Here is a 13,342-nt window from a genome sequence, read left to right on the forward strand (position 1 = left end):
CTTTGATACGGAGATGAGCACCGGCCCCTAGAGTTGGAAATGACTAGCACGCATGTGCGGGGGAACCTTTACCTTTATACTTTAAACAGACAGATTTACCTTTTTGCCAGTCAATAAATCTTCTCCTAGTAAGTCATCATCTAATTCACTAGAAAAAAAAGAGATACAGTAATCAATTCTTCAAAACAGTCACAAAAATGCAGCAGTTTCTTTGTCAGTACCATTCTACTTTACCCAAAATATACTTGAAGATCTCAACAGCAATGCAGACTAAAAAGAGGGTAACCTCATTTTTCAGAAAATGAAAGAGACACATTTCTACACTTAAGTCAACTAAAGCAGAGAAACAGAATTGCCTGAGCATGGGGTTTGGACTAGAACAGGGGTCCCCAACTACTGGTCTGTGGACTGGCACCAGTCCGTGGCATGCCAGAAACTGGGCCGCACAAACAAGTGAAGCCCCATCCATGGGATGCAGGCAGCACACAAAACCATGCCCCTGCCAGTCCTCAGGAAAACCTCTCCATGGAACTGGTCCCTGGTACCCAAAAGGTTGGGGGCCACTGGACTAGAAGACCTCCAAAGTCCCTTCCAACTGTGTTATTCTGTAATTCTGCTAAATGTAAGTTAGAATTCTGATTAATTCCAAAGAAAGACAGTTTCTACTTCAATAGCACACTAATTCACTCTGAATTCTCTGAAACATTTTCTCCCACTAACACCTAACAAAGCTGAAGTGTACCAAGTCAACAACCAAGTCTAATTCAAAAGTGTGATTTGTTTTAATTCTTTACAAGATAAGCTACTTTTTACAGCATAAACCTTTTTAATGAAAAAATGTAAATTTGTTCTGCATAAAGATAGTTGGTAAAATCAGCATACTTCAGGCACATTATGCAAAGACCTAGTTCTCTGGATAAGACTGGGACAGTTAGAAGGAAAGAGAAGAGGATGCCAAGCAGCAAAGTGGACAGACTCAGTTACAGTGGATATAAGTACACTGTTGGGAGACCTGAAAGACCAGGTTAGGGACAGATTCTCAAGGAGAAAATCTATGTGGTCACTAACAGTCAACAGTGATTTGATGGCACATCATCAAGGATCAGCCAAAGGAAGATTGTTAAACTTAATTAACCCAAGTGATACATGATCTGAGAGTGCGCAACATTTCAATCATTACCTTGCCACAGTCAGATTAATAAATAGTTATCATAGAATTAACAAGCATCATGGAATTCCATATAGACTAGAGGAAGGACCTACAGGTAGTCCTCAACCTATGACCATAATAGAGCCTGCACATTACGGTCATAAATTATGACAGTTGTAAATCTGGTCATCTAGGTGACCAATCCAATTTTACAGACTTTATTTGCAGCGGTCATTAAGCGAATACCATGGTTGTTAAGTGAACCTGTTTGCTATTGGACATTTTTGCTGAAAATTGGAAGTAAACACTAGTTTTCAGAAAATCTTTTGTAAATCAAGGTAAAGTGTTAGCGGGACTGTCAGGTGCAACAAATCAGGAGCCAAGATAGAGTTCAAAAATACTACAAATTTGTTCCATGCTACCTATGTACAAGAATATGACCTATTAATGCTCAAGGCAAATTAACACTAGATAAGAGTCAGCGGAATTCAAGAAGGGCTGGACTTAGGTCTCTTGTTGGAGCAGAACGACTCCAAACAGATGAAGTGTTTGACCCCTCCCTCAGACTCAGCCTGGTCATTTCCTACATCATTTCCCCCTCCAACCTAGTGCCCCCCTCCTCCATGGGCTCTTCAGAGCTGCTGTCCCCCTCCTGCATAGTCTCTTGAAAGTCTGAGTTCTCATGGAAAATTTGCAAGGGCAGTGTTCTGTTCCAGACCATTCCTGTTTGCATGTCAAGGACAACCCCTTTTCTTTTTAAATCAATAGGCTGGAAAAAAAACCAACCCTTTTATTTATATACAGTTCAAAATAATTAAGTCCTCAAAACAAAAAGCAGCAGAATATTTTCCTTAGCAAATAAATGGTTCAAACAGCAAAAACAAGAGGTAAACAAGAAGTTCAGCAAGAACACAAACAGACCAGGATTTCCTTTGGAGTTCTATGAACGGTTGCCTTCAGCAACCAGCACCGCCCACACCTTCCCCTTTTATTAGCAGCCCCAAGACGTGGCTTCTCAATGCCTTCTCCTCATAGACTTTCTCTGGTCTGCTCTGCTAAGCTGCCTTCTACTTCAAGTGTCTCTAAATAGATTCATCTGTGAAGAGTCCGAGTCCTCACACAGCTGAGCCTCATACAGAACACGAATGGAGGGGCCCGGCTGTTCCTCTGACTGAGAGTCCTGTAATGCCTCAGAGCCTCCCTCCAACACCGAAGGCTCTCCAAACCCCTCCTCCTCCTCAGATTCCTCGGACTCAGCTGCTGGGAGCACAGGCTGACATGGAATCTCAACACTATCCCGCACCGCAGGGCCCTTCCCCCAGGTCTGCCGATCTGGATGCAGTTGGGATGGGAATTGTTCATGGAAGGCGGACACCAAGGCAGGAGGATGAACGGTGGTCGCATCCTCCCAGGTGAACTCCTCTGGTCCCTAGCCTTTCCACACGATCAGGTACTGAAAGTGACCTTTCAGCCAATGGGAGTCCTGAATGCTGGCGACCTCGTACTCAGGGACGCTGTCTCTGTCACGATGTTCTGGTGGGGGAGGTTCTGCTCGGCGGAGTGGACAGGCCGGTTGCTCAGGGACCAACAGAGACCAGTGGAAGACCGGATGTACCTGCAGGGAACATGGTAGAGTTAAGCGATAGGCGACCAGATTGATGACAGCCTTGATTGGTAATGGTCCTAAATATCGGTGGTCTAACTTCTTGCCTGGCTGGGTTGACGGTAGATTCCTGGTGGACAGCCAGACCCAATCTCCCGATAGTGGAGGCGTATCCCGCCTCGACCGATCAGCAAACTTTTTGTAGTCAGCCTTGGCCTTCTCTGTCACTGCACCAATCGATGGATCGCCTGTAACTCTGCCATGTAGTCGTTCGCTGCTGGTACCGGTGACTCTAGCGGGGAAAGAGTGTGATATCCCACATTGGCCAAGAACGGTGTCAACTGTGTGGAGGTGTGCTGCGAGTTCAACGTGAACTCAGCTATCGCCAGCTAGTCCGCCCACTTGTTTTGCTGCTGATTTACATAGCAGCACAGATATTGCTCAAGGATTCCAATGACATTCTCAGTCCCTCCATCAGTTTGGGGATGATGTGCGGATGAAAGGCAGATCTTGACGTCCAACGCCTGCATCAATCCCTGCCAGAAACGGGCTGTAAATTGGGCCCCTCTATCAGACACAACCCTATCAGGGAGGCCGTGCAGCCAAAACACCTGCTGGATGAACATACTGTACGACAGGTGGCGCAGGCTGACGGTAAGCCACGACATGGGATGAAATGCGCCATCTTGGTCAGCATGTCCACCACCACGAACACCATCGTGAATCCAGAAGATGGGGGTAAATCCGTCAGAAAGTCCATGGACACAGCCCTCCAGGGTTTTTTGGGTGTCGGCAAGGGCTGCAGTAATCCGGGCGGGGGACCCATCACTGACTTGGCCTGCCTACACGGGATACAGGACGTGACGTAGGCCTGGACGTCATGTCGGACTCGGGGCCACCAGAAGGTATGGGAGACCAAATTCAGGGCCTTGAACATGCCAAAATGCCCCGCCGCCGGATTATTGTGACACTGGCTAAGGATGAGTCCCCTGAGTGGCCCTCCCGTAACATAGAGCCGGTCACAATAGTGTAAGAGTCCATCTGTGACAGTCCATGGGGAATCTAGCCCCACCTCCTCCTTCCGCTGAGGCACCCACACATCCTGCTGCTGGGCCTCCCAAATCCGAGCCCGTACATCTATCGGCTTGCACACTGCAGCAAAAGACTCGATGGGGAGCACTGTCCTGGGCAGAAGATTGTCTTCCAATCAGGAATATTCAGGCTTCCTGGACAGAGCATCCGTTGTTTGGTTGCGACCACTGGGTATGTACGTTACACGGAAATTGAACCTCGCAAAGAAAAGACCACAAAATCTGGCATTGGTTCAATTTCCGAGCGATCTGCAGGCTTTCCAAATCCTTATGGTCCATCCGGACCTCAATTTGATGCCGTGCCCCTTCCAGATGATGCCTCCAGGCCTCGAATGCCACTTTGATGGCCAGTAGCTCCTAGTCCCAGAAGGTATAGTTGCGCTCCGCCGGATTCAATTTCCATGAGTAGTATGCGCAAGGGAAGAGGGCACCGCCAGGCGTCATCGCCTGGAATAACACCGTCCCAATGGCAATGTCAAAGGCATCCGCCTCCACAACAAACAGCCGTTGTGGGTCAGGATGCTTCAAGATGGGCTCCTTCATGAAGGCTTCCTTCAAAGCCTGGAAAGCCTGTTGTTCTGGAGCCTCCCACTGAAACAGTCTTTTTCTGCAGGAGCCGAGTGAGGGGGGCTGTCATGGTAGCAAACCTGGGGACGGAACCCAATAGTAGTTGGCAAACCCAAGAAGTCGCTGGACATCCTTCACATGACGTGGAGGTTGCCAACTCTGCAGAGACTCGACCTTACTCGGCTCCATGGCGATGCCCTCAGGAGAAATGCAGTGACCCAGGAAATCGATGGTCACCCGGTAGAACTGGCACTTCTCCAACTTGGCAAACAGCCGATGTTCTCGGAGTCGCTGCAGGACATGACGGAGATGCTGATGGTGCACCTCTCTCAACAGGGAGTAGATCAGGATGTTGTCCAAGTAGATCATGACAAACTGATCCAACAAGTCCCGGAAAATGTCATTCATAAAATGCTGAAACACTGCGGGGGCATTAGTCAGGCCAAACGGCATCACCGTGTACTGAAAGTGTCCATACCGAGTACCAAACGCCATCTTCCACTCATCACCCGACCGAACTCTGACAAGGTTGTAAGCTCCACACAAGTCCAGTTTCGTGAAGACCTTTGCCTCCTGGACCCGATCCAAGAGTTCAGGGATGAGGGGCAGTGGTTATCGATTGCGCACCATGATGGCGTTTAATTTCCTATAATCACAGCAAAGCCGCAATTCGCCCGATTTCTTTTTGACGAACAGCACGGGTGCAGACACTGGCAAGGATGAGGGCCGAATGAAACCCCGAGCCAAATTGTCGAGAAAGTCCCACAATGCAGCCAACTCGGGGTCCGACATGGAGTACAAATGCCCCACTGGGAGAGGCACGTCAGGGACTAAATCAATGGGGCAGTCATAGGGCCTGTGCGGGGGGCAATTGATCCGCCTCCGTCTCGCTGAACACATCAGCATAATCAGTCAGTTCGGAGGGCAAGGAAAACCCTGGGGAACCCTCCACCTGGCCGGCACAGATATGGCGGGTGTGGTCCACGCACTGTAAGCTTGGGAAGGTGACCAAGTTCTGTGACCAATATATCTGTGGGTCATGCGTCCGGAGCCACGCCAATTCCCAGACCACGGGGAAATGCAGATCTGAGGACCAGCCCGCTGCACCTTGGCTTGGCCGAGGCCGACTGGGTGATGACTGGGACTTAGGGGACAGTATCAATAGTGAATACATGCAGATGACCCCTCTTTCTCTGGTTACTTGGAGGCCTCTGAATGCTGGGTCATGAAAGGACAGCAAAGGAAACACCCAATATTCTAACCCACCCAGGGACAGATAGTGTCTTGGGGAAACACCCAGAACAAACAGATGGTGTCCTGGGGAAACACCCAAAAGGGAACATGCTAGCTACTTCTACTTTATCTATAACGTGCCAGCCCTAAAGGGCGAAGTCATCTTTTTTTTTAATTGAAAAGTTTTACAAAATTTTAATAATAAACCCCCCCTCCCCATCAACCTTCCCCCCTTCCCTCTCCCCCCGGACTTTCCAAAGCAGAATACAGGGTATTACATATAGCAATCTTATGCAAACATATGCTAAATATCTATTACAACGTTAACAAACCTTTCACCCTTTAACTCCCTTATAACAAAACTAAAGTAATTATAATAACACTTCTATAATTGTTAAGAATTATTCATATGCTATTTGAAACTTTTTAGTCCCATCCATATTTGTTCTGAATATAATCAATCCATCTTTTCCATTCCAAAATATATTTTTCTTGTGACTGTTCTTTCAAATATGCTGAAACTTTTGCCATTTCAGCTACGTGCATTACTTTAAGTATCCATTGTTCTATTGTAGGTAAATCTTCTTTCTTCCAATGTTGCACCACCAACAGTCTGGCTGCCGTTATTAAGTGTAACATTAATTTAGTTTCTATAACAGTACAATCCGAAATAATCCCCAATAAAAATAGCTGCGGAGTAAATCTTTTTTCTTAAAAACTTTCTGAAAAATCCACCATATTTTTATCCAAAAGGCTTTAACATTTTTACATGTCCACCATATATGATAATAAGTTGCCTCTTCACTACCACATCTCCAACACTTAGGTGGTTGATTTGGATACATACATGCTAACTTTTTAGGATCTAAATGCCATCTATAAAACATCTTGTAAAAATTCTCTCTTAGGTTTTGTGCTTGTGTAAATTTTACATTTCTAACCCAATTGTTTCCCCAAGTATCCATCATTATGGGCTCTTGAATATTCTGAGCCCATTTTATCATACAATCTTTAACTAACTCTGATTCTGAATCAATCTCTATAAGAGCATTATATAACCTTTTTATATGCGATTGACTTTGATCTCTAATTTGCTTTATCAAATTTTCATCAACTTTTATTATACCAATTTTCTGATCTTCTATCCATCTAGCTTGTAATTGTATAAACTGAAACCAAGTCTGTACTATCTTTTCTTCCTTTAAAACATTTAAAGGTTTCAGTTTCAAAATATTCCCTTCTATCCTAAGTTCTTTATAATTAATCACATCTTGTTTCTGCTCCACATTTATATTTCCTATTGCATGTCTAGGTATTGCCCATATAGGCATTTTATTATTTAATATATATTGGTACTTTCTCATAATCTTATGTGTATCAGCTTTGCTGGGTGAATTGCTTATGTAACCAAAGTGGGTATAAAAATAGGACATTTTTGCTATGTGGGGCTTTTCCTCTTTTTAGAGAAGCCCATCTCTATTCAGCTGAATAAACACGTACGTTTGAAGGCAACTTACGGTTTCCTGTATTTTGATATCAAACAAAACCTCAGAACCTGCATATCATGGGCACTGATCTACAACCTGGTTGCGTCCATCAAAGCCAGAACACGCTCAGCCTTAGATCCATGGGGCAGCCCCACCCTGCCCTCTGGGTGCACGTGCAAGCGGAGTCTGGTGTCCCTGCTGGCTGTCTTGCCCCGCAGGCTGACTTCACCCAGGATGCCAGAGCCGGTCATCTCCTTTGTGCACATCCAGGGGGCGGGGCAGAGGCAGCAGGGCAGCTCCCTGATGATTCCAGGGCTGCTCCGTGGAACCTTCATTCCTTTGTTCCTTCTTTCTCTTCTCTTTCCTTGCTCCGCGCTCAGGAAGGGGTGATGGGAAGGGGAGAGATTGCCAGTGCTGCCATGTTGTCACCAGTCTTGCTAACCCATGTGGGTGGGGGCTGTCCCGGTGAAGGAAAAGCCTTGTGGCTGCGAGGCTGGAGGTGCTGGTGGGAGGGGGGGTTGTGCTGATCTACAACCTAGTTGTTTCCATCAAAGTGAGAACGCGCTCAATGTTAGATCCACGGGGCAGCTCCGCCTGGTTCCCTGGGCGTGCATTCAAGTGGAGTCTGGCGTCCCTGCAGGCTGTCTTGCCCCGCAGGCTGACTTCACCTAGGATGCTGGTGCTGGCCGTCTCCTGTGCGCACACCCGGGGGGAAGGACAGAGGTGGTGGGGCAGCTCCTTTCTGGTTCCAAGGCTAAGGCTGAGAGCATTCTGGCTTTCATGGACTGAGCACCATGGCAGTGCTGGCAATCTCTCCCCCTCCTATCACCCCTTCCTGAGCACGGAGGAAGGAAAGAGATGAGAAGGAGAGAAGGAAGGAAGAAAGGAACAAAGGTTCCATGGAGCAGCCCTGGAATCAGCAAGGAAGATCATATAGTGGCCGTGACTAGGGGGGCTTTCGCCCAGGTTCGCCTGGTGCGCCAGTTGCGGCCCTATCTGGACCGGGATGCCCTGTGTACGGTCACTCATGCGCTCGTGACCTCTCGCCTATACTATTGTAATGCTCTCTACATGGGGCTTCCCTTGAAGACTACTCGGAGGCTCCAACTGGTACAGAATGCGGCCGCGAGAGTTGTCTTGGGAGTTTCCCGGTACTCCCATGTTACACCTTTGCTCCGCGAGCTGCATTGGTTACCAGTTGTCTTCCGGGTGAGGTTCAAGGTCTTGGTTATGATCTTTAAGTCCTTACATGGCATGGGTCCGGGATACCTCGAGGACCACCTGCTGCCGGCGTCAACTCCCCTCCGCCCTGTGCGTGCCCACAGAGAGGGCCTCCTCAGGGTGCCTCCGGTCAGGGAATGTCGACTGGTGGCCCCCAGGGGGAGGGCCTTCTCTGTGGGTGCTCCGGCATTATGGAACCAACTGCCGGTTGAGCTCCGGATGGCATCGGACCTTCGATCCTTCCGTCGCGGGTTGAAGACCCACTTATTTGAATTAGCTGGTCTGGCCTGATGGGGGAATATGGGTTTTTTTTTAATTGGTTTTTATTATTCTATTATTGTTGTATTTTAATTGGGCATTGGTTTAATTTTCTTTTAATTTTTGTATAGCTATTTATATATGCCCTGTGAACCGCCCTGAGTCCCTTGGGAGAAGGGCGGTATAGAAATCAAATAAATGAAATGAAATGAAATGAGCTGCCCTGCCGCCTCTGTCCTGCCCCCCGGGTGTGCACACAGGAGACAGCCAGTGCCGGCATCCTGGGTGAAGTCAGCCTGCAGGGTAAGACAGCCAGCAGGAATGCCGAACTCCGCTTGCTCATACATCCAGGAGGCGGGGCTGCCCCGTGGAGCACATTCTGGCTTTGATGGACGCAACCAGGTTGTATGTAGATCAGTGCTGCCACCCCTCCCACCAGCAGCTCCAGCCTCGCAGCCACAAGGCTTTTCTTTCACCGGGACAGCTCCCGCCCGCCCATGTGGGATAGCAATCTCTGGCAATCTCTCCCCCTCCCATCATCCCTTCCTGAGCGCAGAGGAAGGAAAGAGATGAGAAGGCAAAGGAACGGAGGAAGGAAGGAACTGAAGGAGGGAGGAAGGGAGGAATGCAGGAAGGAAAGGAGGGCGGGAAAAAAGGAAGGAAGGAGAGGCAACTTGGTTGGAGATGTCCCAGTTCATGCAGTTCTGCTTCAATACTGGATCCATTGAGACTTAGGCTCAAAGGAGAAAGCAATTTTGTGTTCTCTTTTGTCACAGACAGGACTTTATTGGCAATCCAAGTTAACATTGGTATTCTTGAATTGTGAACTCTTAGGAAAGTATCCCTTCCTTATGTGTTGAAAACAGCCATTTCCAGTGGGGAAAACAGGACAAAGCAGAGTAGGGGAAAAAATTTTCCTTTGCTATATTTCTAGTCTGAATTAGACCATGGCAGGGTCCCTGCAGGAGAGTTCTTTAAAGGATTGTGTATTAATAGAAAAGCAACTAACTTACCTCTGTTCCTAAATGCTAAAGCTGTTGCACATAAAAAACAGAGAAGCTCTGATCAACTATCACAGCCATCATTTTGACAGTTCTGCTGTACTGTTGTCTGTGGATGCCCCCTGTTAAGGAATTTGTTGTGCAGAGATCTCCTTGTGCTACCAAAGAGTTGCACAGACAAGGAAGGGTACTGAGAGCAGTAAGAGTCCCACAGTAAACACAAGAGTACACTGAGTTGTAAAAGCAAAAAGTACTTTACTTTTGAGGTGGTGTAAGAACAAAAATGCACGGTCAAAAATAAAACAGTCCAGGTCATACACAATAGCAACAGTCCAAGAAGTAATCCAAAATACAAAGTCTTCTTACCGGTCCAGAGGTCAATACACAGTTCAGGTTTATCACAGTAACAGAGCAAAAACAGTAATAGTAGAGAGCAGTGAATTCAGAGAGAGAGAGAGAAGCTACGTTACTAGCTCCCTCTTATGGCCATGAGAACACTTACACACCCATTGGCCAATTAACATCTTAAAGACATAACATTTTTATTTTTATTTATTTTAATTCCATTTATATCCCGCCCTTCTCCGAAGACTCAGGGCGGCTTACAAGCTTAGCAGTAGCCTTCATTCTATGTATATGCCTGCTTATTAGGGCTTTCACACACACACCCAAGCGGCATTATTACAAAGTCAGCTTAATTGCCCCCAACAATCTGGGTCCTCATTTTACCTACCTCGGAAGGATGGAAGGCTGAGTCAACCTTGAGCCTGGTGGGATGCGAACCTGCACTAATTGCAGGCAGCTGGTGTTACTTAAGGAGGCATTAGCCCACTGCTCCACCAAGGCTCTATCATGGTTAATATATTTTCAACCCAACATTGTAGGCTAACACCATATGCCTAACACCCCCACTAAATGCAAGCATGGGATAAACTCAGCCTGGTTTGTTCTTGGTCTTTTAAGTGGCCACAGACTACTAGCAAAAGTGGCATTTGATCACAAGGCAAAGAGGCATCGAGAAATGTTTCCCCTTTTGCATTTGAGCATCCAAGAAGGGACAGGAAAAGAGAAAGGGAAAGAGGAAAGACAAACAAAAAGAAGGAAAGAGGGGAAGGAAGAAGGAAAGGAGAATGAAGAGGGAAGGAAAAAGAAGAAAGGGGGGAAAGGAAGGAAGGAATGAAGGAAGATAGATTATAATGAGAGGGAGGAAGGGTCTGAGGGAAGTCCTGCCTTAGCACTTGGCCACGAGTAACCCTGCTGCCCTTTCACCATCCCCTTGTCCCCTCCTCCTGACCTCTCCTGGTGGTCTCCCATCCTGTTGCTGAGGATGCTTTGGTTACAAAGCCGGGTCTCCTCTCGGGGCAAGGCAGTGGGCCTCCCTCTGACCCACACATTTTGCCCTCCCACAACACCATGAGCAACTTGGCCAAGGAGAGCGAGCACAGCAGCAGCAGACTCAAGGAGGTGGTAAGCGCAGCTGGGCGCCCCCTTGGGGAAATGGGGCTAGGCTAGGCTGGGCTGTGGGGTCCCTGAACTCGAGGGCTGGGCACTTGACCTCCGTCTGGGGGGGCCCCCCACACGGCCTGAGAGGGACGGTGAAGCTCCTCCAGTGGACCATGTCCCGGCGCTTGCCCCAGTCCTACCCTCCTCTGCCGGAGACCCTTGGAGTCATCCCAGGCCTGCACAGGTGCCCCTGATGTGAGCAATGTCAAGCTGGCCACACCCACTCAGTAAGCCATGCCCACCCAGTAAGCCATGCCCACTCAGTAGGCCACACCCACTCAGTAGGCCATGCCCATGCTAGCCACACCCACCTGGCTCCCCGAGGGCAACCAAAATGCTGATGCGGTCCTCAATGAAATTGAGTTTGACACCCGTGTCCTATAGGGATGCAAATGGCCGTAAATGCAGGCCGGCTGCCAAGCACCCAAAATGTGATCATGTGACCAGGGGGCAGCCACTGGAATGTCAGAACCAAGCCATAAGTACTTTGGAGGGGGGGGTCTGTTGTAACTTTGAATAGACACTAAGCAACCAGTCGTAAGTTGAGAACTACCTCTACTTAGTCAGTCCACTCCACTTGCCTAATGAAACCCTTTAGTTACTGAGGTGCATTTAGGGAGTTTCCCAAAATGCTGGTAGCTAGTTCTGGAATGAGAGGTTGACACACCAGTGCTTGATGGGTGTCCTGTCCCTCTCACACATGCACACACCACGAGGGTTTGAAGTCTTTACTGAGACTTCACCAGCCCCAGATAGTATTCCCCAGGATTCATCCCACACAGGAACTAGCGCAAAACCCAATGAGTCCAATCCTCAAGTCCAAGAACTCAGAGCAAGTCTGTAAAGTCATCCATCAGGTTCAAAATCCCAAGGCATGTCCACAGTCTGAGCACAAATCTCAGAACCAAAATCCAAGTCCAAAGTCCAAGAAGCAAAGTCCAAAGTCCAGTTGCAGGGTCAAGGCTTAAGTCCAAAGGCAAGAGTCACAATGGCAGATCAGACGCACAGCAAGAAATGCATGTTTCCAGCAATGCTTCGCTCTGCATGCTGGGCTAAATAGCTGCTAGCCAGTGCAGCACATGAGGAGGGACAAGGCTGCCTCCTCACAAGTAGTCTCACCAACCTCCATTGTGCCTCCTTCTTCTCAGCCCTGTGTGCCCTTGGATCCGGTGGAAGAGGCATTTTCTCCTCATCCCTGCTGACCAACTGCAGCTGCGCCTTCTCTGCCCTCTGCTTCTGGCTGGTCTTCTGAGCCTCCTGGCTACAGCTGCATCTCTACCCTCTTCTGAGGTTCCTGGCCTCTCCTCCTCCTCTTGCCCAACCCCACTTGATTCAGAGTCCCCTGCGTCTTCCAGACACTCCTCCGTGCCCCACTACAAAGTTCCTGAAGCTGGCTCTTCCTTGTCATTGGAGCAGCTTCTGGGACATCCATTACATTGGATTGCTAAATTGCCTCTCTCTAGTCACCAATCCATGGGAGCACCTTGGTTTTGGGGGGAGCTCCAGGAAATGGAGTGACAGAAGGGACTCCTAAAAAAAATCTTGGTATAAGATGGAAGAATGAATTTGATCAAACACAGGCAAGACTTCAATGTCAATCCTATGCCGTGATGGTGAGAAAAGCAAGATTACTTCTCTACTCTTATTTCAGCCATGGAAAAGCATCCAGCAACATTGTTTACAGTTACTCAGTTCCTTTTAAAGAAAATTGAGCCCGAAGCTTCTTAGCTGGGCCACTGTCAAGTGTTTAACTTTTGTAATGTTCTGAGGACCTTGATGTCCCTCCAGGCATTTGGGTCAGAAGGTTGGGTGAGCTCTGTTGGTTAAACGTTTTTATATAAAATGGGATTATTGTCTTAACCTTGGATGTTTAGACTAAGGAATTGTTTTAATTTATATGCTGCCCTGAGTCACTGATTTGAGGTAAATAAACAAACAAATCAATCTCTCAGAGTTATTTGGGATCAGTAAGAACCTGTGGATCCTGATTAAACAGACATGGTCCTCTGTGATATTAACTCTGCCACCTGTGGATTAGATCTCTATCCTACTTGGTTAACAAAGGTGGCCAGGGAATGATAGGAAGTTGGGTATGGGACAGTAGTAAATGTTGTTGTTGTTGTTAGCTGCGAAGTCGTGTCCGACCCATCGCGACCCTATGGACAACATTCCTCCAGGCCTTCCTGTCTTCTACCATCTTCTGGAGTCCATTTAAGCTCACGCCTACT

At 47.9% G+C, this 13,342-nt stretch overlaps 1 protein-coding gene across 4 annotated transcripts in view; it reads right to left on the reverse strand.

Moving 5' to 3' along the window:
* The window catches only part of LOC308676208 (RNA-binding protein 33-like), a 293,110-nt gene that overhangs the window by 243,191 nt on the left and 36,577 nt on the right, over nucleotides 1-13,342 (reverse strand). For 3 of the 4 annotated variants that reach the window (XM_081341982.1, XM_081341984.1, XM_081341983.1), the window contains exon 3: nucleotides 100-148. The exons of the other annotated variant lie outside the window; for it this stretch is intronic. In XM_081341982.1, the coding sequence (XP_081198108.1) occupies nucleotides 100-148 (49 nt within the window). The remainder of the gene's footprint in view (nucleotides 1-99; nucleotides 149-13,342) is intronic. 4 annotated transcript variants of the gene reach the window in all.

The sequence above is a fragment of the Vipera berus genome (assembly GCF_964194415.1).
Source record: "Vipera berus genome assembly, chromosome: W".
NCBI lineage: Eukaryota > Metazoa > Chordata > Lepidosauria > Squamata > Viperidae > Vipera > Vipera berus.